General features: G+C 38.3%; 1 protein-coding gene across 2 annotated transcripts in view; it reads right to left on the reverse strand.

Moving 5' to 3' along the window:
- Positions 1-432: 432 nt before the first annotated feature.
- ZMAT3 (zinc finger matrin-type 3) overlaps positions 433-25,478 on the reverse strand; it is a 38,648-nt gene continuing 13,602 nt past the window's right edge. Inside the window, exons 3-6 of one of the 2 annotated variants that reach the window (XM_079761964.1) lie at positions 13,303-13,422; positions 10,142-10,308; positions 9,920-10,020; positions 433-7,758 (exon numbers count right to left, since the gene is read on the reverse strand). In XM_079761964.1, coding sequence (XP_079618090.1) covers positions 7,547-7,758; positions 9,920-10,020; positions 10,142-10,308; positions 13,303-13,422 — 600 coding nt within the window. In that variant the 3' untranslated portion in view covers positions 433-7,546. The remainder of the gene's footprint in view (positions 7,759-9,919; positions 10,021-10,141; positions 10,309-13,302; positions 13,423-25,478) is intronic. The other variant, XM_079761965.1, reaches the window with a different exon arrangement.

A 25,478-nucleotide genomic window follows, 5' to 3' on the forward strand; every position in this document is an offset into this window, starting at 1 on the left:
AAACAGAGTGCTTAATGACCATACCCCAATAATATATTGTACTTTAAAGCTAATTATAAGAGTAATTTATATGTGAACTACCCAAACTATTAATGGGTGTATGCCTGTTAATGTGCTTATTATCTAGAAGCAGCTGTTATGATCCTGCTAAGCTTAACTTTACTCCGAATTTGAAGGGAAGATAAATTTTAAAATGTATCAATAAAATTAAGAGCTCACTCCAACCTCAGGCTGACTCTAGTGAGGGGGGAAGGAGAGGTAGTATGGGCAGCTAGGTCAATTCCACTGCAAGCCCAAAAGCTGACAAGACTCCACAAGAGTTCAAGTCCATGGCAGATTAGGTGCAGACTGACTAACGGTGAACCCACAGCCATCGCACATCAGCTGGCAATGCACCTTTTTCCTTGATCTCCAACTCATAACCAAACAATCTGCAGACAAGACTCAGAAAGTGTTTTATTCAATTGAACACAAAATGCCTGTTATAATAACGTCAAGCCTTTATCAGAAATCAGTACATGGTGAGGATACACAGCCAGAACGAGCCATCAACATCAGCAGTGTAAATTTTAAGTAACTTTTTTGATTTCTATATTCAATGTGCAGAAGAACATAAAACCAAAAGAGCAATTTCAATTTCACAATTCACAGTTGATTGGTTTTAATCCCATGACACTTTTGTCATTTCTGTAGCCCCAGAACAGAAGCAGATTTCCAACACGTGGACTGGCACTTGGCACCAACAGCACACACCATGTTAATCCCCTGTAGGACACTGAGAAATAATTTTAGGGAGCAATCCCAATTTCACACAGTTTTGGCTGGCTTTTATTTTATTTTATTTTTTTAGCTATGGCCTTTACTAGAGACATTGTTCTAGTGAAATAGCAAAAACTGTTTTAAAAGCTTGCCATGCCATTAAATGAAGGGCTTTAATGTCACCCTTGCTTTTCCATGATTTTATTCTCTAATTTAGAACAATAGCTGCACTAAAATGCAACCTTAACAGTGAAAGCAAAGTCATTTTTGCTTCTGGATCTAGAGCATACAGCCAAGAGAGGCAATGTGTATTGTCCTAGCAGATACATGGAATGCGTTAGAGCAGTCTGACATACTCTAGTAAGGCATTTCAAAGCAGACACACCATACCCAAATTAAATTATTATGGGCAGCTGAGCATACCACAAGGTAAACACCAATTTACACAGCATCAACATGAAATTCTTATAAAATGACACACGAATTTACAAAACCACAGGAAGGAGCTCAAGTACCAAAAGAAGGCAAACAATGATCAGCCCCTCTAAAAGAGTTTTGTTCCTGTAAATGCCAGATTTGCAGAGTAGAAATAAACTTTCTATGTTCTTTGCCCTAGGATATTATCATTCCTTCTGACATATGGGGTTACTTTTCCTTAAAAAAATAGATCATGTAGAGAATATACATATAACCAGTGATATAGAACATTTGTTTTCACTAGTGAGGGGGTCACTTAAGCACTTACATAGAAAGAGTTATGAATGAATCATGAAAGTCATTGAAATGCAAAAATAAATCCAATAAAACCTGCATTCCTTAGTATTCAACAGTAAAGTTCTATTTTCAGCAACTTCATTGGCTTAACGGGGAACTATGACATGAAAAGATCTTTAAGTTCAAAAAGATACGAAATGCCTAAAAAGGAAAAGTCTAATTAGTAAAGATTCATAATTTCATTTGAAGGGCCCCAAAGAAAATGTTATTTTAGAAGCCATGAATCTTATCAAAATAGCACAAGTGTAAGATTCAAGAACATTGAAGTTTCTGACATAATTCTGACATATTCATTGCATCTTCAGGCCCTGGAGCAAGTCATTTAAATTCTTTGCCCACCAAATAAAGTGGCATAATAAAGGCATATGTAAAAAAAAAAAAAAAAAAAAAAAAAAAGGTTTTCCAGACAGTACTAGAGTAAAGCTAAAGATGGGTACTAAGGCTCACAATTTCAATAACTCCTTGTACAGTACAGTCATTTTCAATCCTGCTAATTATGGCTGGAGGAAGCATGGGCAAGTACCATTCTCAGGGAGCTCAAAGGCTTTAGATAAATGAGTGGTTTTAACTTTCTAAACTACTTAATCTGCTCGCCTAGAGTTATTTAAAACAACTAATCATCTATGGGTTTGGCTCTATACTTCCTGGTAGAACAGGTGAAAGTAGTGACGGAAACGTGCTAAGATGAGAAAAGCAGCAGCAGGTTGAAATGAGGTATACGCTGATTTAATAAACCCCAATCAGCAACTTACAATTTTTTAAAGAAGCTGCATAGTTCAGCAACATACATCATAACAACAGGGATAAGGGAGAAATTCTTGTCATGAAACTTTAAGACATATGACAACTAAGCATTTAAAATGACCAACTCGAGGAAACTTCAGTTTGAAAGTTGTCTTCCCTCACTCTAAACACATACAAAACAGAACCTGGAAGGCTCAAGTCCACACAAGAAAAACTGTTATGTTAACCGGCTCAGGTTATCAACTTCATGAGTTCAAGAAACATATGATCTAAACTTATGATTGAGATGCTGCTTTTTAAAAGCTATTGATATTTAAACAAATATTAAATTTTAGTTAATGACACCTATGCTGAAGTGTTTAAGGAAAAAGCATTGTCTGAAATTTACATTGAAGTGTATATTTAATATAAACTATGGAATGGTGGATGAAAAGAGGGTTGGACAGATATGTGGTAATACAAATATAGTAAAATATTGATTGCAGAATCTAGTGGTGGGTATATTGTAAAACTTTTTGATATGTGTTTGAAAATTTTCATAATAAAATGTTAAATTTCTACAATAAATTTTAGTGGTGTGTTTTAAAGACTCAAAGTACTCAGCAATTTGGAATTTTAAAAGTTATCTGACGTAGGAAAATTTTTGCTTTAAGAGTTCTCAGACCTGATTTGGGGAGATGCTTTTTTTAACGTAGAGACAAAGGAACATAATTAATACCTATTGCGCATGACAATCTCTTCCCACACTTATTTGTAATACATAATTCTCTTCTCTCTACAGAAGACACAGTTTGAAAAAGAACACTGGAATGAAGTTCTTCTCAAAGTCAATGTCAAGCTCTTCCCAACCCACCACACCACCATTCACTAAATATAAATGTAATACAGATAAAGGTGAAAAATAATCTGTGACTTTTGCCAGTCTAGGACAGCTGAATTCATTTTCAGTGTGAATGGTTCCTGATCAACACTAATAATGGTTTTATTCAATATCAAATTGAGATAGCATTAAGAGAAAACAAATATGTAGAACATAAAATTCACACAGACCTTTGCCATTCCAAGCTTCTGTGTGTAATGAACTGTGATTAATGGCAATAATTATATCATCTCTTCTCTCTGTGAAATGCTAAAACTTGCTAAAGGCACTCATATTCTGGGCTTAACAAAGACAGGGTCACATAGGACTATAAGCCAGTATTTTTTTGTTGTTATTTTTGGTAGCTACCCAGAAAGGGGGGTTACAAATGATCCTCCCATTCGTAATGGGAAGAAAAAGTCAAAAGAGCTATCAGAACAAATACATATGGGAAGCTATTTACACAGATATTTGTCCATTTTGTTAGACTGATAACTCACAATAGTAGGGATCCACTGCCAAAAATAAATATAAAAGCAAAACAAAACAAAAAACACTATTATGTATGAAACTCCTTAATAGTGATTTGACTGGTGCTAAAAAAAAAAAAAATCTTGGTAAGGTAGAATATTTTTAAACATCTCTTCAACATTAAACTTTGCCTACACTAACAAAACTTTTCTCTAATTTATAAAGTAGCTCTAATGTCCTTATATGCCTCACCAAGTTCTTTACCGAGTATTTCCAGCTCAAGTTCTGATACTGAAGAAACAAAATAGATTAGGTTCCAAACCCACCTTTCCTAGGCTGCTGTGTGGAGAATACTATGCAGGCTGATTACATGTCTCCCATGACATGAGCAAACTCCTTTTACATAGATCACTGGACAGTCCTCAAACTGTCTATTGCTCATTGTTCCAGTCAATTCAGGAGTGAAGGGATCATAAATCCCACAGCTAATCCTTAAACTCTATCTACAGAGGAAGATATATATATATACACACACACACACATATATATATATATATGTGTGTGTGTGTGTGTTCAAAGTGTAGCTGGGTAGCTACAGCAAGTGTATCACTGCCATAGAATAGCTCTGCAAAATAAGGTGGAAGATCTCGTGCTTCCTTTAGCTGCTCAAGTCAGAGGGACATAAGGATGATCTCAGCCATGATTCTTCACTCACTCTCAAGGTTTCAAAAACCGAATTGGTTTTCTAAGTGCACCAACTCATTAGAAGGGGAGATAGTGAGGAGTTGGAGGAGAAACTTTTTCAAAATGGGTGGTATACAAAAAGAGAATTCAGTGCAAGAGGAGGCAGGCAGACAAAAGTGATAAACAACATGCACATATTTACAAGTTGCAGTATGTGATATACAAAGACAAGACCAACAACGTATTTTCTGTTCAATGTGGAGTCAAAAGGATTACATGGCACACTCAGTTTTATAGCTTCACTTTTTTGGGGGGGGGGGGGAAAAACACTTCGAAGGCATATGCAATCCAATCTTTTAATTGGGACATGGAATTTTTCCTTTACAACTTCTTGCCCTCAATATGTTAGCAGTTTCTGTCATCTTCTCACATTGATTTTGAATGACAACTTACACAAAGATATTCACAGAGAAGATAGACTTGGAAGCCATAAGTTCTTGCAGGTGATTACTGAAATCTACTTAATTTAATTGACTCCAGATGTTCCGGCATTTGGGCCTCAGTCCGTCCTTGTATACAGCATAAAAAAGACACTAACATGATTCCTGGGGAACACAGGGTGCAAAGTCAAAAGCATGTTACAGAGCAAATGAAGTCAACAGAGATCACAAGTCATGGACTGCAGTAGTAACAACAAGCTTTCCGACAGGGAAAAATACTGTCTATGAGGAATGCGCGGATATGAGAAACTGCACCATGCAGAAATGTCTTTATTCAGGCATTTCCTTTCTGACAGCCTCACCCTTTGTCTCATCTATGCAACACGGACCATTGCAAAGTATCGAGCCCAGAACACAACCCACTGTCACAGAGATGTGTAGGGGCTTTTTAGGGGGATGTGTATGTAACCTCTATAAATGATCACAGAAGTTATTTATCAACTTCCTAGAGTTTAGAAATTAAGGAGCAAACCAAGTTATTGTAGGCAATATGGTATCTAAAGTGTCATATAAAACAAACACATAGCTCTTTTTTAGTGCAAAGAAATATAGCAAGTAAGAAATAACACTATAAGTCTTTTTTTCTTTCAAAGAAAATGCGTTTATGCATTCCTAACATCCATTAAGGGCACTGGGAGACTGGCAACCTGAACACGAAAGACCAGGAAAAAACATCAAGGCCTTAAATCCACTGCTTTTTGTATATATAATGAAATTATTAGGTGGGGCGAGTGAGGAAAACCCTTCCTTTAATTTTATTTGCAAAGGACAACTGAAAGTGGATGAATGTCACTTTTACAAAATGCAAATTCTCATCCACAATCTTTTACTGTTATCTGAAATAAGAATTCAATGAAATCTTCTCTATGGTATCACATAAAAGCATATACCTATAATTTTACACGTGTCTATATGTATATAAATACACATACAGAGAGAAGGGAAAATGGGATTTTTAAATAATCATAGAACCAAGTGGCCAGCACTGTAATATTAAAATCTACCAAAAAATTATACTTAGCAGCAAAAGGAATAATGTACTGACCAATAAAATAAGTTCTAAATTGCCCTAAACTAATCAACTGTATTTTATAAATTACTGCACAAAGGATTATTTTACTAAGAGTCACAGCTCTAAAGAGAATCTGAACTGAACATTATCCTTCTGTTTCTGGGAGAGAAAAATTAAATAATTTTACTTTTCAAAAACCATCACTTCAACAGAAGAGTGACTTGATACTGTACCAGAGGTTAATCACAAAACTGAATTTTAAATATGGGTCTAGAGCATTCAACATTGTTTAGAAGTATTAAAAAAAGGAATGATTATAATTTTCCTTCTCCCCATCTCTTTGCATATAGAATTCTCAAGGGAAAACGGGAGTTTGGTATTTTTTAATAAGCAATCAAGTATGAATTGACCATAGTGCAAAAATACTGCTCAACATAAACTTCTTTGTGGCCTTTCAAAAGAAGTGTGGATGAGCACCAGCCTTATCCATGTAAATATAGTAAGTAGATAAAATACAGTTAATGAAAGTTCATAGAGTACTCCATCACTTAATCTAGACATACACTAGAGCTTTAAAAAAATATAAAACTAATAATACTGATGTAATTATCAGATAAAAAGTAATCTATAATGTATTTCTATTATCTTCAAGGAAGCTGAATTAGAAAGAATGAAATCAAAGTTCATGTATTTTTCTACTTGAAATGATGATAATAAAATTTAATCAACTTTTTAAAAATTCCTCTCTATCTATGAAACAGTATTTTTCAGGACAGCCAACTAACAACACACAGATGAATGTAAGTAAAATATAAGGATCAGTTTATCTACAAAGTCTGCCAAACCAAATACCCAGAGATCTAAATTTATGACTGAGGCCATCATATAAGTAACAAGTTATTATCAATGAAGTAACTCTAAATTGAAAAATCAAACACATCTTTACATTTCCTAAAACCAGCTGAAAAATATTTTTTAAAAAAAATATCGTATCTATCTTAAATTCATTGGATATTCAAATGTGGGGCTTAGAAATCCCACAACATAGATGGGGCATGAAAATGACCTTACGAGACAAGCTAATTCAACCGGGGTGGCGAGGGATGGGGAAAGGTAGCATTCAAACATGTGAAAACCATAACTGGAAATGAAGTTACACTGTTTGGAAGTCCACAAGGACGTCGGAGGTGTCTGAATCCAAGAACCTTCATCGCAATCATGGGAAGACATGATAAGAGGAAAAGAGGAAGAATGTCCTGGGAAAGACCCTAATGCAGTTTATAATAGCATGTCCTACCGACAAGATACTGAGTTGAGGTGAGGTTCCAAAGGAGCCTTGGGAAAGTGGAATCTCTGCTTTACCGTGATCTGAAGAACTCAATAAAATCCTTTACTTAACAGTACACAAAATTGCAAAAGAAGATGAGATTTTTAAATAGTTAAAGCTCTAAGTGGTCAGGCTTCTTACTGACCAGAACTTGGTCAGATAAAAATTTATTTTTCATGGGGTAGGGAGGTCACATGCTCTAAGTGACGCAACACATCTGACCTGAAAAGGCATCATGACCTAAGAAGCACGCTCTTGTCCTTCGCCAGTGTTGACATCTCACGGTACCACTGCAGTTACGTGGATTAACATTAAGCAGAGGAATGTACTTATACCAAAAGGACCACAAAGCAGGGCATGTTGACAGAAGGCAATTAACAGGCAGGACAAGCTGCTCTATCTGAACACAACGATCCCTACACATAGCCCAGATTCTCCATCTCATTCCTGTACCGCTGTTCAGACACCTTGCTTTTATGCTGCTTGCTCTCTAAATGATGCCGGAATTCCACCTCTTCGCCAGCCCCAACATTGCACATCGAGCAGTAAAACTGGCCACTTGGGGTGACGCACATGGCCAGGTCACGCGGGATTCTCTGCCGAGAGCGGCGATTGAAGTACGGACCTGCTAAAGCAAGAGACAAAAGTAATTAGTTCACTTCAAAACAGTCACTAAGTGAATGGCAACAGCTGGATCAACCATCACTATAATTTGTATTTTTAGTTAAAATTATAAAATTCACAGATTCCCAGCTTATAATGAATGTGAAGTTAATGGATTTTTTAAATTACAATTTCATACAGGTTCATCTAAAAGATAATATGATTCTTCCAACTCTTGTCAAAAAGGTTACTGTAGAGCCAAACCCAAACTCTAAATGACGATGTCTCTTAAAAAGTAGATAATTTTAAAAGTGATTTAATTTCCCAGCATTATATGGTTTAATAATTATGCCAACTCTTTAACCCAAAAATTCTATTTCTAAGAATTATCCTAAGAAAATATTAAGAATTTTTGCATAGATTTATCAGTGAAGATATTATCAGTATTTATAAAAAGCGTCTTTGGGAGGATGTGGGAAAAGGAGAGTTCCAAAAATGCAATTTTAAAAATTACTGTAAAGACTGCCATGGTTAACCATGCTGTCACTAAAAGTAATGAAAATATTTTAATTACATGAAAATGTGATTATAGTATGCTATTAAGTGAAATAAGAGTATCACAAAATATAATCGCATTTGTATTTTAAAGAAGTATTATGTAGAAAGAGTGGAATGACATATGTAAAAATGTTGGTGGAATTATTAATCATTTTCTTTTATTCTTTTTACATAACTGACCTCTTAGATTGGACCAACAGCTTATTGATTTTATGCTTTCCTTTTCTACTATAATAAATAGTTGGGGCTTTTCTCAACATATTGCTTTCACTTCATTCTACAAATTTAACGTATTTTTATTGATATTTGGTTCTAATAATTTGTAATACTCTATATAATTTCTTCTCTGGCCTATGAGTTATTTAGAAGTGTTTTTAAATTTCCAAACAACTGAAAATTCTGGGTGATTTTTAAAAATAGTTTTGTTACTGACATCTCACTTAATTGTTCTCTGGTCAGAGAACAGTCTAAACTACCTCTGATCTAAAGTTTATTTCACCTAACATTAATATAGCTATCTCAGCTTCCTTCATTTTAGCTAATTTTTTCATCCAATTTTATAACCTCTGTCTTTTAACTGAGAATTTAGTAAATTTACATTTATCACAATTACTGATATACGTTTAGGCTTTTTACAACTATATTACATTGCTGTTTCTATATGTCTCTATTTTCTATGCTTCTCTTACCTTTCCAGTTAACTGTTTTTGTTTGTTTGTTTTACTATTCGCATGAATAACCTACGCTGGTATGTGTTTGCATTGGAGGCCGGGGCAGAGGGAGGATGAGGGACTACTCAGTCCTACTCTCCCTCCTGAAGATAATCAGAAAATGCAGAGAACATCCCTATAAACTAGTTGTTCTGAACTGAAGGTGTATACCGAGGAAGCATTTTCAAAGCACATGTATGTCTGGGTCCTACTCCCAATGTACTGACTGAAAATCTCTGAGTCCTGGCGCAGGCATGTGCATTTTATAACAACTCCCCAGGCAATTCTAATTCACTACCCTGGTTAAGCACCACTGCTATAATGCTTTTAATTTTCCCCAATATATACGGATTTAGCACAGTGCAACCTTAAACCAAATAGCTCATTTTTATAAGGGATTTTATATTCCTCAGATGGAAAACACCAGAAGAAATATAAAGAAACCATAATAAAAGATCTTAAAACATAAACTATAGTTTAAAATAAAAATAAATAATATACTTAATAGAAAGTAAATAAATAAATGAGACCTAAAATAAACACCAGCTTGAAAAGCCACTAGACCGCCGAAACTGATTTGGCTCAGAGGATAGAGCGTCGGCCTGCGGACTGAAAGGTCCCAGGTTCGATTCCGGTCAAGGGCATGTACCTTGGTTGCGGGCACATCCCCAATAGGGGGTGTGCAAGAGGCAGCTGATCGATATTTCTCTCTCATCGATGTTTCTAACTCTCTATTCCCTCTCTCTTCCTCTCTGTAAAAAAATCAATAAAATATTTAAAAAAAGAAAAGCCACTAGACCAATTCAAGCAAAGCAGCTTACCCCAAATTCTCAGGGCTATCAATTACCACTAAAAGAAATAAAAATAAAGGAGACCATTTGCAGCAGTAGCCAAGGTATGTGGAAATTCACTGGATACCTGAATTATTCTGTACTGTATACATATTTCTCCTATTAGGCATCATTTTATATTCATTCCCTTCTTTCCGGGCCCGCCGTTGACCGGCCTCTGAGGATTCCCTGGAGAAAAGAAATTTTAAAAGCGTGAGACTTCTAAACAGGGATCCATTTCAACTCTTTCTCTCTGCAGACACTCAGTCTCACACAACACTTTGGCCTCAGAGAAAACGGCAATACCTACGAGAATGAGTTACTCTGAGCTTCCGCCAGCCGCAGTCTCTTGGCATGATTCTTCCCTTGATAGTGAGCCTGAGCCACAGCTGGAGAACTAAAGGAGGCATCACAGAGCTTACAGTAATCATTCTCTGTGGCCAGGATCACTCGGCCTCCCGGCTTAAAGGAGCCCATCTGACATCAAAGACAGAAGAAACAAGGTTAAAAAGAAAAATCTGGAGCTTATTTCCTTCTCCTCCTCCAAATTCCTTCTAAGGCTAGGAGACACTTAATCATGATTTTGCAGGAAAATCACCAATGTACCAAAATCATGAATGGCTCATTGCTATCTCCAAAGAGAAATTAAAAAAAAAAAAAAACTTAAAACCCAGCATGGAAGATTGAAGGTAGTGTAGGTAAAGGCTAAAATCATATTATCAGAAAAGTCATGTAAGCCCAGAATCCATCCATAAGCATCTACTGATCACCTACAGTTTACAGGGCTTGCTACCTAATGCAGAGCCACAGGTATATACATTTTTTTTAAATGAGCCCCTGCTCACAGAGTCTACAAATTAGCTACAAATACAATATAATTAGGGGAAAATAATCAGCAGACCCAGCCAACTGTATTCAGGTTGGAAAACAATGAGTTAAGGGAAGTCTAATACAGTGCCTGAAAGATAGTATGCACTTAATAAATGTTATTGGGCTAATAAAAAACGACAAACTAGATTCTGTCTGGAGGAGAATCCTACCTAATAATAGACAAATATGCAAATTGACCGTACCTTCGCTATGCCCGCGATTGGCCAGGAGGCGCGGGGGGGCGGGACTCGGGGGGGCTGGGGGGGCTGATTGGGCCGGCGGGATGCTGAGCTCGTGTCGCCAGCGGCGGCTCGAGCTCAGCGTCTGCGCCATGGCTGTGCTGCAGCACAGAAGGGGCCTCTGGGGCAGCGAGCTCACGTCCCCGCAGACCATCAAAAGCGGGGGAGCTGGGTGCCTGTCCGCTCAGGCACCAGGCCTTTCAGAAGCCTCCGGTGGGGTGGAGGCTTCTGAAAGGCCTGGTGCACCAGCGGACAGGCACCCAGCTCCCCCGTGATCAAAAGCGAAAGTGTGTAGGGGACCCTACACGTGCATGATTCAATCATGCACTGGGCCTCTAGTAAAATATATAAGAGTCTGGAAAGCATATCACATCAGGTCCAGCTGAAAGAAATAGCACTGTTTCACCTGGACGGGAAGACTTTCTGGACACAGGAGAGCTGTCTTCAAACACCACAAAGAGCTGTGCTCTGAAAGAAAGCTATGGCCGGCTGTTTGCCCAAAAGGGCGGAGCTGGCTGAAAACAGTCCCAGCAGGGAGCAGCCCTCCAGTTCTAGAGCAGTCTTCAGGACTCAGTACTGTGATGACGACACTGCCAGAGATCATTCTGGGAACTTTCCTGTCCTCTGATTCTATGTCTAACACATCTCATTTACCCCCGCAAATTCTTGAGGATGGAGGAATAGCTGGTATTGCTATCCATACATTAAGTACTGGACAGCTGACATTCAGAAAAGCAAAATTATACCGTGATGAGTAGAGGTCTAAGACCAAAAAAATTCTTGCCCCACCACATGTAACACCTTGGACAAGTTACTTAGCTTACCTGTGCTTCTAATAAACTTCCAGGTAAGACAGAGGTTGCTGGCCCATGGGTTACTCTCAGAGTAATAAGGCCAATACTGCTAAGTTACTGCAAGCATTCCATGAAGTCAGGACCCAGGACAAGAATGAGGCAAGCAGGCACTTGCCATGGGCACAAAATTTAAGAGAGCATCAAAAAAAAAAACCAGCAATCAAAATAAATAATATTTTAATGGAATATTTTTACAAATGCAAAAAAATCAATGAGGAACAAAATATCAAAATGTTAAAAAATGACAGGATCAGTAACTGCCATGCCAAGCCATAGTGCAGCCTGAGGCAAAAGGAAAATCAGTAATACTTACCCTAAGTTTTCTAACCTTTCATTCACCATTGAATTTTTTACATTAATTTTGAATTTTGAAAATAGTTATCTAGGCCCTGGTCGGTGTTTTAAGTGGTTAGAGCGTTGGCTCATGCAATAAAGGGTCACAGGTTCGATTGCTGGTCAAAGGCATCTATCTGGGCTGCAAGTTCGATCCCCAGCCCTGATTGAGGCGTGTGTAGGAGGCAATCAATCAATGTGTCTCTCTCACATAAATGTTTCTCTCTTTCTCTCTTCTCTCTCTCTCTCTCTCTCTCTCTCTCTCTCTCTCTCTCTCTCTCTTTCTCTCCCCCCTCCCACCTCCTACCATCCTCCTTCCCTCCCTTCCACTCTTTCTAAAAATCAATGGGAAAAATATCTTTGGGTGAGGATTAACAATAGCAAAAAAATAAATAAATAGTTATCTGGACTACTAAGTTTTTAGTCTCCCTCTTAAACTTTATGCCCAAATGTAATGCATCCCTCTCCCCAGCCTAGTCCCAGCCCTGAATGAAACAAAGCATGAAAAGTGCTTAACAGAGTACCTGGCATAGTAAGTACTCAATTAGACTTATTATTTATGACCACTATTGTTCTAAGGACAAATAATACTTCAAGACAGATTAAGGAGTAGAATCCATATGTCAGAGGCTGTTAAAGAACAAGAATACCTTGCTTGAAACACCTGCTCTACCTTTCAAAGAGTAAACAGAACTCTGCTTTCAACCCGAAAGTGTTTATACAGGTTCTCTGGCCAGAAGTTTAAAAAAAAAAAAGAAGAAGAAGAAGGGGGAGGGGAGGGTACGCAATCTCAAGAAACTAATCTCAATAGAAGGCAAAATATACAGTAAATGGGATTAACTGCAATAAAGATATAAACGTTTAAACAATCTCTTGTTCTATTCAGGGTTTGTTGGTTTTATTCTAGCTTAGACTAGACACAGGGTCATTTAAGCTCGGACTTTGAGAAATGCATAGGGAAAGACTCATGAAACAATATTTGTTTCATCATTTCATGTATCACAACCAAAGCATGAGAAATCTCAAGGCTCATGGATTTTGGCATGCATTAAATCCAGCCCTGGAGTTCAAGGAGTCAAAAGCACCCAGTGGGACCTTTCAGGGGTATTTGCCTAATTGTACCATGATGGACAAATTTGTGCATAGGACAGCTTCCACCCTGCCACATGTCTTACCTGCGGAGGGACTGGAACAGCTGGAGAAGCCACAGGTTCTACCACATTGCTCATTCGGGCAGGAGGAGGACAGCTGTTTGCTGCATAGTAATTTCTGAGTTTCTTACCATGATTTTTACCCTAGAAGTAAAGTGAAATGGGTAACCACCATGGTGAAAATTTGTCAAACGGAATTAATATATTCACTTAAAAAAAAGAAAAAAGAAAAAAAAACCACAAACAGCACTAACTACATTTTATTCTTTCAGATATGCCACACTAGGGTAAACAGACCACTACTAGATTTGATTACTTGATTTTAAAGTAAATGTCTATTCTTTGGTTCTAACAGGATGATTACATTTATCTGGGAACGATAAAGGGACAAAGCCAAAAGAAATTAATTTCCTATATATTTCTAGAAAAGTATTACATTTTACAGTGATCTGTGTCCTTCCCAAACTTGTTGCCTTTCCTACACCACTGCCTGAATATAAATTTCACTAGTGACCGGGTGCACGAAATTCGTGCACATTAAAAGGGAATTAATTAGAGGAAATATTTTAATATTGCTATCTGCCCTTTCTCTATAATAGAAGTGTCAGAGATGGAAGAAAATTAGTAAAATGTGTATGAAAATCTTCCTCCTGTCAGAGTCTGGGGCACGCCATGGGAACCAGAGTCAAGTCCCCGCCCACCACGTGCGCCTCAAAATCATGCGAGACCCAGACCCGGCTGGCCCTACCCCCATTGGGCTAGATCCAGACCCAGCCGGCCCCACCCCCATCAGGCCAGGGTGGGGGGCACGCCTTGAGGTCCCCTGTCAAGCCCCGTGGGCAGGGGGCATAGCTTGAGGTCCCCCGTCAAGCCCCGCATGGTGGGGGACATGGCCTCAGGTCCCCTGTCAAGCCCCACCAGGCAGAGGGCACAGCCTCAGGTCCCTTACCCTGGCCCAACACCACGCAGCCTCAAGCCCCTGCTGATTGTTCGTTAAGGCTCATTACGGGAACTCGGCCTCCGCTGTGGGCGCAGCCATCTTGTGTTACGAGATCCCTGCCTCCGCTGTGGGCGCAGCCATCTTGTGTTACGGGATCCATGCCTCTGCTGTGGGCGCAGCCATCTTGTGTTACGGGATCCCTGCCTCCGCTGTGGGCACAGCCATCTTGTTACAGCGTGATGGTCAATTTGCATATTCCCTCTTTATTAGATTAGCTAGGATAATACTCTGATCTAATCTACTTTGTAAGTCTGTGACCAAATGGGTAATCCAATTATTTTTACAAACATAGCTCTTACAGAGTAGCTTTTTACTTTGAGCATTAGATCATTTGCTGCTCACAAAAATCCTGTGAGAGGAACTTGTTAATGTTATCCACATAGGACAGCTGAAGAGCCATGATCCAGAGAGTGTGGGGGACCTGCCACCAGCACCCAACATTCAGCAGGGCCACGCAGTGCAGCAGAGCTTGAGGCAGGCCTTCTGAGTCCAAAGCAAGGCCCTGGTTCACCACAGCATGATGGCTGCAGGATGCACTGTGAACCTCTATTAAAATGGATTTGTTTCTCTCATTGTGTTTCCTCTAAGTTATTATTCACCTGACTATACTCCTGGAACTGCTGCAAACTGGGGGGATGGGTCAGTGATCTAAAAGCATCCTAAATGAGGAGGGGAAAGTGTATTACTCTTTAAACTACTTTGTAAAAATTAAACTTGTAGGCATTTATTTACCATCTATTATGTGCTAAGCCTTAGAAGGAATTAGGGTTAGCACACACTCTAGAGGAGGTGACAGATACATATGCAGTTCATTAAAGTGATGCGCTAAGTTCTACCTTCTGACCACTCACCATGGTCACCGTGACCTCCATGGGGTCAAACCCAGTGGTCATACCTGTGCCTTCATCATATTCTAACTCTAAGCAGCATGACACAATTGACACTCTCTCCTTCTATTGTCTTCTATGACTCCCTCTCACACCCCTACCTCTCATTCTCTAAATGCTATGGTGTCCAAAGCCCTACCCTCAGTTCTCTTCTCTATCTACACTCAAACTCTCAGTTATTTTACCCAGTCTCAAAGCTTTAAAATATAATGAATAAGTTGCTGACTCCCAAAATTATCTATCCCCATCCCTGTTATAAACTCAATATCTCTGTTCCGCCAAATATCATATATTGAAATCTAATCCCAATGTGATTGTATTAGGAAGTGACTGGGTCTTCAGGGTGGAGCCTAATTAGTGCCCCTTTATGAAGAGGCCAGAAGTACCCCTCACCCTGCACCTCCCATGTGAGAATAGAAGCCGCGATCTGCAATCTGGAAGAGGGTCCTCACCAGAACCCAACTGTGCTGCACCCTGACCTCAGACTTCCAGCCTCCACAACCTCGAGAAATAAACATTCACTGTTTAAGCCACCCGGTCTCTGGTGATTTGTTATAGCAGCCCCAACAAACAAAGGCAAACCTTGACCTTCAGAGCCACCTATCCAAATGACTTCCTGCCATTTATACTTTGTGGTCTTAAGAGGCATGTCCAACTTAAAATACCTAAAAATAACTTCTGATTCCTCCCTCACAGAACTCCCTCACCACTGCCACCACCACTAGTCATCCACATGTCAGTAAATGGCACTCAAGAAAGGCCAGGGATCCTTTTCTTGATTCCCTCCCTCCTTAAAACCAACACGTCTAATCCCCCAGCCAGTCCTCTCTGCCTACCTTCAAAATATATCCTAAGTCATCCCACTTCTTCCCATGGGCACTACAAACACCACAGTAATCCAAGCTACCAACATTTTCTACCTGCAGCGAGAACTCCTTCCTGGTTTCTGCTCTCACTCTGTCCTCCTAATTCTCCTCATTCCAGCTGGATCATGCCACTCTCTCACACAGAATCTTCCGATGGTTTCCCACTACACTGAAAATCGACACATCTTACCCATAAGGCCCCACATGATCGGACCCTGCCCACTTCTCAGATTTTATTTCATACAGCACCCCTTCCCCCAGCTCATTATACTCCTGCCTCACTGGCCTTCCTTCTCTTCCTTAAACATACCAAATTCATTCTCGCTCCAGAGCCTTTGTACTTGCTGTTCCTTCTGCTTAGAATGGTCTTCTTTCAGATCACTGCAGGGCTGGCTCCTTCTCATCTCTCAGGTCTCAAGTCAAGCAGCATCTAACTCAATCTGAAGTTAATGCCCATCCCCATCTACTCTCCGCCCACCCCCCACCCCCACCCCCGCCTACATACGCACTCTCTCTCCATCACATTACCATATTATGTGTCTAAATAATATTGTTTACTTGTTTTCTCTCTTTTCTACTCTTTAGAATGTAGACTCCTTGGAAAATAAGAACACTGTCTGTCTCATTTCCTGTTCTAGCCCAATGTCTATAACAGTTTCTAGCATATAGTAGGCAGTAAGTAAATATTTGCTGGATCAATGAGTCAAGAAGTATAATAGAGATAACAAAGAAGGAAGAACAGAGAAGGAATTTCTTACTTCCTCCTGAAGATGTCAGGTATGACCTCCTTGAGAAAGCAACAGGTAAGTCATCTTTTAAAAGGAACACAAGTTTACCAGGCAGCTAAGGAGTGAGGAGGAAGGAAACTGAACAAAGAAAATGGTCTGAGCAAAGGTCCAGCCTGCTGGAGAGATGCTCTTCAAGATCCTTTAGAGAAGAGGTAGGAGCTGAGATACAAGGAATGGGGAGTGAGGGGTGAGGGGGGGGGGGTGCTAATCCTTAGTGGTTCTGGCCATGACACAGAACTTGGACTTTAGAGGCAGCAGGGGACCACTGAAGAACTTTAAGCAAAGTAGTGGCATGACTGGATTGCATTTGATAAAGATTATCCTGGGATCAGCATAGGGATAAATTAGAGTGAATTGGAGCCAGAAGCTGGGAATATAGAGAAGAGACCAAAGACAAATCCCCAGGACACTAAAACATAGAATGCAGTAGAGAATGAGGATGCGGAAAATGAGAGGAGACAGCCTGGCCTATGAAGTAAGATGAAAATCAAACAAGTGTGGTATCATGGACGCTTAAAACAAGTTGATTCAAAAGAAGAGTGTAGTTAAATACATTATAACGCAAGAACTCTACTTCCAGATATTATCAAACGGAAACCACATCAAAGGAGATTTTTATAACAATGTTCCTAGAAGGACTGTTTGTAACAACTGAACAGTGAAAACAAATTAAGTGTCTGTCTACAACATAATGGATAAATTATAGTCTATTCAGACAATGGAATACTATATACACAGTGAAAAATAAACACTCTGGGGTCATTCATGCATGGCAACATGAATGATTCTCATAACAAAATGTTGAGTAAAAAGAGTAAGTTGCAGAAAAAGATACTTAAGAATAATCTTTTGATTTTTTTTTAATATTTCTTTATTGATTTCAGAGAGGAAGGGAGAAGGAGCGAGAGATAGAAACATCAATGATGACACAGAATCACTGATCGGCTGTCTCCTGCACACCCTCCACTGGGGATTGAGCCCGCAACCCAGGCATGTGCCCTTGGCCAGAATCGAACCTGGGACCCTTCAGTCTGCAGGCTGATGCTCTATCCACTGAGCCAAGCCAGCTAGGGCAAGAATAATCTTTTTAAAATGGAGGTTAAAAACATTTAAAAAAACACTACATAAAAAAAAAAAAGAAAAGAAAATATAATAAAAAAAATAAAAATAAAACACTACATATTATATAGGAAAACACATGTAGCAAAACTACAAAACAAGTTGTGGGAACAAGAAATATCAATTCAGTATAGTGGCTACATCTGGGAGCATAGGAAGGAATTGGGGGTGGGGGGTGGGGGGGTGGGGAGGTGCTCTTCAAATGATTTGATGATTTTCATTCTTTTAACTAGAAGGCAAATACACATGAACGTTATATAAAGTTAGTGCTCTTTTATGCCTGAAGGACTTCATAATAATTTAAAACAATAATGAAAACAAGAGTGGTTCACCAGGTCGAATGCTACTGTGGGATCAAAACACAGAAGTTAATGAGTTAATGCTTGGATTTGAAAAGACAGAGACCAAGAGTAAACTTGGTAAGAACCATTTCAGTAGCGCAGTGGGGGATGAAAGGCATATGAGTGGCTTAAGGAGACAATGGGAGGTGTGAAACTGAAGACAACCAGCATAGGCAACTTTTTAGAAGAATTCTACTATGACATGGAACAGAGAAACAGAGTATAGAGTTAGAGCGAGAAACGGATCAGTGAAAGATTTTCTTAAAGATGGGTTGTCTTTTCATTTTCTTGCATGTATCTGTCCAATTTTCCCAACACCATTTACTGAAGAGACTATCTTGACTCCATTGTATGTTCTTGCCTCCTTTGGCAAATATTAATTGAGCATAGTGGTTTGGGTCAATATCTGGATTCTCTATTCTATTCCATTGGTCTATATGTCTGTTCTTGTGCCAGTACCAGGCAGTTTTGAGAACAGTGGCTTTGCAATACTGCTTGATATCTGGTATTGAGATCCCTCCTACTTTGTTCTTCTTTCTCAGGATTGCTGCAGCTATACGGGGTATTATTTTATTCCAGATGAATTTTTGGAGAGTTCGTTCTAGGTCTGTGAAATATGCCGTTGGTATTTTAATGGGAAGTGCATTGAATCTATAGATTGCTTTGGGTAGTATGGACATTTTAATGATGTTGATTCTACCAATCCATGAACATGGTTCTTCCATCTATTTATGTCTTCCTCTATCTCTTTTTTCAGTGTCCTGTAGTTTTCCGTATATAGGTCTTTTACCTCCTTAGTTAAGTTTATTCCTAGGTATCTTACTTTTTTTGGTGCAATGGTAAATGGGATCATTTTTTTAATCTCTCTTTCTGTAAGTTCACTATTGGTGTATAGATTTCTTGGCGTTAATTTTGTATCCTGCTACATTGCCGAATTCATTTATTAAGTCTAATAGTTTTTTGATGAAGTCTTTAGGGTTTTCTATGTACAGTATCATGTCATCTGCAAATAAGGGCAGTTTTACGTCTTCTTTTCCAATTTGGATGCCTTTTATTTCTTCTTCTTATCTGATCGCAATGGCTAGCACTTCCAGTACTATGTCAAACAGGAGTGGTGATAGGGGGCATCCCTGTCTCGTTCCTGTTCTTACGTGAAATGGTTTTAGTTTTTGCCCATTGAGTATGATGTTGGTTGTAGGTTTGTCATATAAGGCTTTTATTATGTTGAGGCATTATTCCTCCATTCCCATTTTGCTGAGGGTCTTTATCAAGAAAGGGTGTTGGATTTTTGTCAAATACTTTTTCTGTATCATTTGATATGACTGTGATTTTTATCTCTCAATTTGTTTATGTGATGTATCATGTTACTTGATTTGCGGATATTGTACCATCCTTGCATCCCTGGAATAAATCCTACTTGGTCATGGTGCATGATCTTTCTGATGTAATGCTGGATTCAATTTGCTAGAATTGTGGTGAGGATTTTGGCATCTAAGTTCATGAGGGATATTGGCCTGTAATTCTCTTTCATTGTGTTGTCTTTATCTGGTTTTGGTATTAAGGGAATGCTGGCTTCATAGAATGAGCTTGGAAGTGTTCCTTCCTCTTAAATTTTTTGGAATAGTCTGAGGAGGATAGGTTTTAGTTCTTCTGTGAAGCTGTCTGGCCCTGGGCTTTTGTTTGCTGGAAGCTTTTTGATGACTGCTTCAATTTCCTCCATAGTTATCAGCCTATTGAGATTTTTAGATTCTTCCTGATTGAGTTTTGGAAGGTTGTATTTTTCTAGGAATATGTCCATTTCCTCTAGGTTGTCCAGTTTGTTGAAATAGAGTTGTTCATAGTATTTTTTAACAATACTTTGTATTTCTGTGGGGTCTGTTGTTATTTCACCTCTTTCATTTCTGATTTTGTTTGAGTCCTCTCTCTGCTTCTTGGTGAGCCTGGCTAGAGAGGTTCATCAATCTTGTTTGTCCTTTCAAAGAACCAGATCTTGGTTTCATTGATCTTTTGTATTGTGTTTGTTTGTTTTTGTTTTTGTTGTCTTTTTTGTTGTTGTTGTTGTTGTTGTTGTTTTGGTCTCTATGTCATTTATTTCTGTTCTGATCTTTATTACCTCCTTCCTTCTGCTCACTCTGGGCTTTTCTTGTTGCTCTCTTTCTAATTCTTTACATTGTAGAGTTGGATAATTTATTACCATTTTTTCTTGTTTTTTGAGGTAGGCCTGTAGAGCTATGAACTTCCCTCTCAGGACTGCTTTCACTGTGTCCCATAGATTTTGGATTGTTGTGTTTTTATTGTTATTCGTTTCCAGGATGTTTTTAATTTCTTCTTTGATCTCTTTGGTAACCCAATCATTGTTTAATAGTATGCTATTCAGCTTCCAAGTGTTTGAATTTTTTTGTTTTTGTTGTAGTTTATTTCTAATATGCCATTGTGGTCTAAGAAGATGCTTGATATGATTTTAATCTTCTTGAATTTGGAGAGACTGTGCCTGTGACCATATATGTGGTCTATCTTTGAAAATGTCCCATGTGCACTTGAGAAGAATGAATAGTCTGTGGCTTTGGGGTGAAATGTTCTGAAGATGTCAATTAAGTCCATCTGATCTAGTGAATCATTTAGGATTGCTGTTTCTTTGCTGATTTTACAGATCCAGAGACAGAGAAGCATCGATCAGACCGTCAAACCTCAGAAGGAAGGTAGGGGAGGGTGGGGGTAAGAAGGAGAGATCAACCAAAGAATTTGTATGCATGCATACAAGCCTAACCAATGGACACAGACACCAGGAAGGTGAGGGCATGAGTGGGGGGGTAGAAGGGCAATAGGGGGATAAGGACACATATGTAATACCTTAATCAATAAAGAGAGAGAGAAAAAAAATGGGTTGTCTTTAGCCTACTTTGCATGACAACAAGAGGAAGTCAGAAAAAAACCCACAGATGATGCAGAAGCTAAAGCATGGCTGCAGGAGCACAATCCATGAAAAGGCAGAAGATGAGATGCACAGTACTAAGGAAGGGGTCAACTTTAGATAGTATCAGTTATTTTATTTTCAAAGTAGTATCCACAGTACCATTCTAGACAATATTGCATCCATAACATTATGATAATAATAGCAACTACAAATTGTTGAGCACTTATGTGAATTATAGTGTTCTAAACAATTCATAAATATTCTCCTAACCTTCGTGAAATCTTGATTAATTTGGTATTATTATTATTCCCATTTTACATATGAGGAAACTAAGCTCAGAGAGTTAAAAACTTGCCCAAGAGCTTCCAGATAAGTGGGCTGCCTAGATTTGCATCTCGCCACATATCCTCTATAAAGAATGACAAGAAAAACAAAACTACACAGAAATCATGTCCTCAACATAAGTGGACACCACAGAATGTTCAGACTTCAAAATAACTGTAGGTAAAAAAGAAAAAACATCAAATCCAGTGAGCAATCACTTGTGCTCCTTCCATAAGTCTCCACAGTTAAGCAAGAACAATCTGACAAAAACTGCAAGAAAGAGAGAAGAGGGCGCTAGCAGAACAAAATGGGTTTATAACTACCACCAGAAAAAGTAAAGCCCTAGAGTTTGTAGATACGAAAGCATGACCCAGACATTGACTACAGGAAAGGAGCTTTGATGTACACATGATCTGAAGTGGCCAAGTAGCTCTGGAGGAGAAAGGGGCAAAAGGAAGGGAGTGGCAGATACCCTTTGGCTACTGGGAGGTAAGGGGGAAAAGAAACAAAACAGGAAAACCTAGCATCCTGCAAAACAAAAAGAACAAAACAAAAATCAGAGGACATACAAACCCTCCCCTGAACACACACACACACACACACACACACACACACACACACATACACACACACAAATTAAGTTATTAAAGAACTGGATTTGCTGCAGTGATAAAATGAGATTTCCAATGAATTAAGGATCTTATAAGCCACCCAAAATCTACAAAATGAACACATGAAAACTAATCAAGTCTATATAAAATTACTAAAAAAAAAATCAACACATCTGAGCGAATGAACCCCCCCCCAAAAAAAACAAACAAACATGAAATAGAAGAAAACACTCCAAATTGAATTAAATATATTCTAACAAAAATTTGGGGATATTAAAAATCACTTTGAATCAGATAGTCAAAACGTACAAAGAAAAATGGGCAAAACATAGTGAAAATTAAAAGAAGAGTAATTAAACTCAGGGAGAGGGATAAGATAATCATATCAAAAAATAAGGAATAAACACAAGCACCAGAGGAGAGTAAACATAGATGAAAATGTAATAACAGTCATAGAAGAAAAACAAAAAAGAATCAGAAAAATAAAAATGATATAAAGAAAAAATTTAAAGGGTCAGAGGGGACACAATGGAAATATAAGACAAGTAAAGAAGGAATAAATTATGTAAAACTGGTGTCTCTGAAGAAGTAAAACAAAACAATCAAGCAGAACTAATATTTTAAAACATAACTGTCCAAATTTGTCTAAAATTGTACAAAAAGCTTGCCAGATATCTGGTTAGTAGGTTTGTTTTTCACAGGGATATTGATATGTATTGAGGGAGGGAGAGAGAGAGAGAGGGCAGGAGAGAGGAAGGGAGGGTGCCTGAGAATGTTTTGTGGATAAACCCAGATTTCTCACTATCAAAGAAGGTAAACGTTAAGAAAAGATGGAAAGTTAGAATAGCATCAGTCAATAAATGCTAAAATCACTGAGTAAAAATATGATGAGAAATAAGACATCCACATAGTCTCGAAGTATCTCCCCATATGATACTTATTAAGCACAAGACAAATAAATGGTAACCTTACAAAGGAGAACCCTGGCAGGCACTCTGTCACCCAGTGACCAAAGTCAACAGCACCAGTGATACAAAATATCACATATGTCCCTCCGGATATGATGCATTGGGAAGGACACAATAAATATAACTTCGGTGGTATTTTGGGGGGAAAAACACACACATAACCTAAACTTAATCTTAAGAAAACTCAGAACATAAAAAGGAAAGAAAAACCAAGCCTGTCCTGATTAAAGGAGATATAACAACTACATGCAAAATTTCATCCTGGTTTGGATCCCTGGACATCAGTAGGTAACTGGTAAAATGTAAATAGTCTGCAGATTACATAATATTGTTATCAGTGTTAATTTCCTGATTTTGATAATTGCATACTAACATTTGGGGAATTGGAACGAGGTGCCTGCAAGAATTTTTTGTAGTGCCCTGGCTGGTTTGGCTCAGTGGATAGAGCATCGGCCTGCGGACTGGAGGGTCCCGGGTTCAATTCCAGTCAAGAGCATATGCCCAGGTTGCGGGCTTCATCCCCACTGGGGGGCATGCAGGAGGCAGCCAATCAATGATTCTCATCATTGATGTTTCTGTCTCTATCTCCCTCTCCCTTCCTCTCTGAAATCAATAAAAATATATATTTTTAAAAAATGTTTTTGTACTATTTTTGGAACTAGTTTATAAAAGTTATTCAAACTAAAAAGCCAATAAAACAAAACTTGCCCAAAGCCACAAGTAGATGGCAGAGCTGGGGACAATCTGGTTCCAGAGTCCATGCCATCATGCTCCACCTGATCCCAGGACAACTCAACTGTATTAGGATTATCTCAGGTACCAGAACTGTTCTCAATGTCTTACACATACTAACTCATTATCGTCATCATCTTTTCATGAGGCATAGAGAAGTTAAGAGATATTTCCAATATTATACATGTAGTAAGTAGTAAGACTACAATCTGACCCCCAAGCCCATGATTTCATGTTCTTAACTAATATCCTATAAAACAGATGCTAGAAAATGTAATAATAAGAAATCAAGAGATTCTTTAATATTAAAGATAAGATTGTCCAAATTTTTAAAAAATCAATACAGGGTTAGAATTCTAGAATACCTCTCAGAAAATTTAAAAAAAGAAATCAAGGAAGGATAAAAGAGAGAAGAGATAATCAATATAAAGAATCCACCCTGCTATTCCAAGATAGGCCTAATAGAATTACCTGGGAAAAGAGATAAAATATAGAGAAGAATATTATTGGATAAACAGTATGAAAGAAAATTCCCCAGAGCTCAAGAGAAAGGAGGAGTACGCAAACTGACAGGATCTACTAGTTCTAAGCAGGACAAATGAAAGAAGATCCAGACCTAGTCGCATCCATCACTGTGAAATTCCAGGTAACAAGGATAAAAAGGAGAGACTAAAAGCTTCCAGGAAGAAGAAAAGAAGAGAAGAGAAGAGAAGAGAAGAGAAGAGAAGAGAAGAGAAGAGAAGAGAAGAGAAGAGAAGAGAGCCCAAAATTAAAGTAGGTCAACCACAAATCTATCAAATATGAAGGCACAATGCAAACATTTTCAGATATACAAGGGCTCAGAAAAATTTATTTCCCAGGTACTCCCTCACTTTATTTTTAAAGCAATGTGTTGTAATACATTTACATTTATTCTTTCTTCCTCTGTAATGTGAAGATGTACTCAAACAAAATCAGATTTTTTTAAAAACACACACATGTATATTTAGAAAATAGTAGCCCAAGTGAGAGAGCAAGGAAGACAAGTCAAAAATTGAGAGCCGTGCAGCAAACCCAGAGAGCAACCAACTGAAAATGGAGCAAGTAGAAAGACTGATAATAAAAGGGCATTCCACACAACAGACAGTGTGATTGAGAGTCTGAAGGGGAAAATAAGGATATGGTAATGATACATTATGTAAGAACAAAAAGGGAAAAAAAGAAAGGCAATGACAAACTCTAGGCAACACAGAAAGCTACACAATTAAGTCATATTCCAAATGTGAAACAACTAGTCCAAATAAGAACAGGAAATCGGTGGGTTTCATGACGACAAATGAAAGGGATTGTAAGCAATAAAAAGAAAGATTATAAAGCTAGTAAATGGTTTTTTAAAAAGGCATAAGATTCAACTACTCTGTCTGTGGTCTGGCCACTCTCTGTCTCACCGCTTCACTAATAAACTCTCCTTCACTTCAAACTCTAAAAAAAAGGCATAAGATTCTTCTCCCTATTTTTTAAAAAGTATCAGAAACTCAAGGAAAAAAAAAAAGACTATTTCCAAATTATAATCCACATAGGAAGTAAACTAAAATAGATTTTGAGCAACTGGTGCCATTCAAGAAAGGGTTATCCATCTGAACATCTCTTTTGAGGAGCATGAAATTGACA

Source organism: Cnephaeus nilssonii (assembly GCF_951640355.1).
Source record: "Cnephaeus nilssonii genome assembly, chromosome: 3".
NCBI lineage: Eukaryota > Metazoa > Chordata > Mammalia > Chiroptera > Vespertilionidae > Cnephaeus > Cnephaeus nilssonii.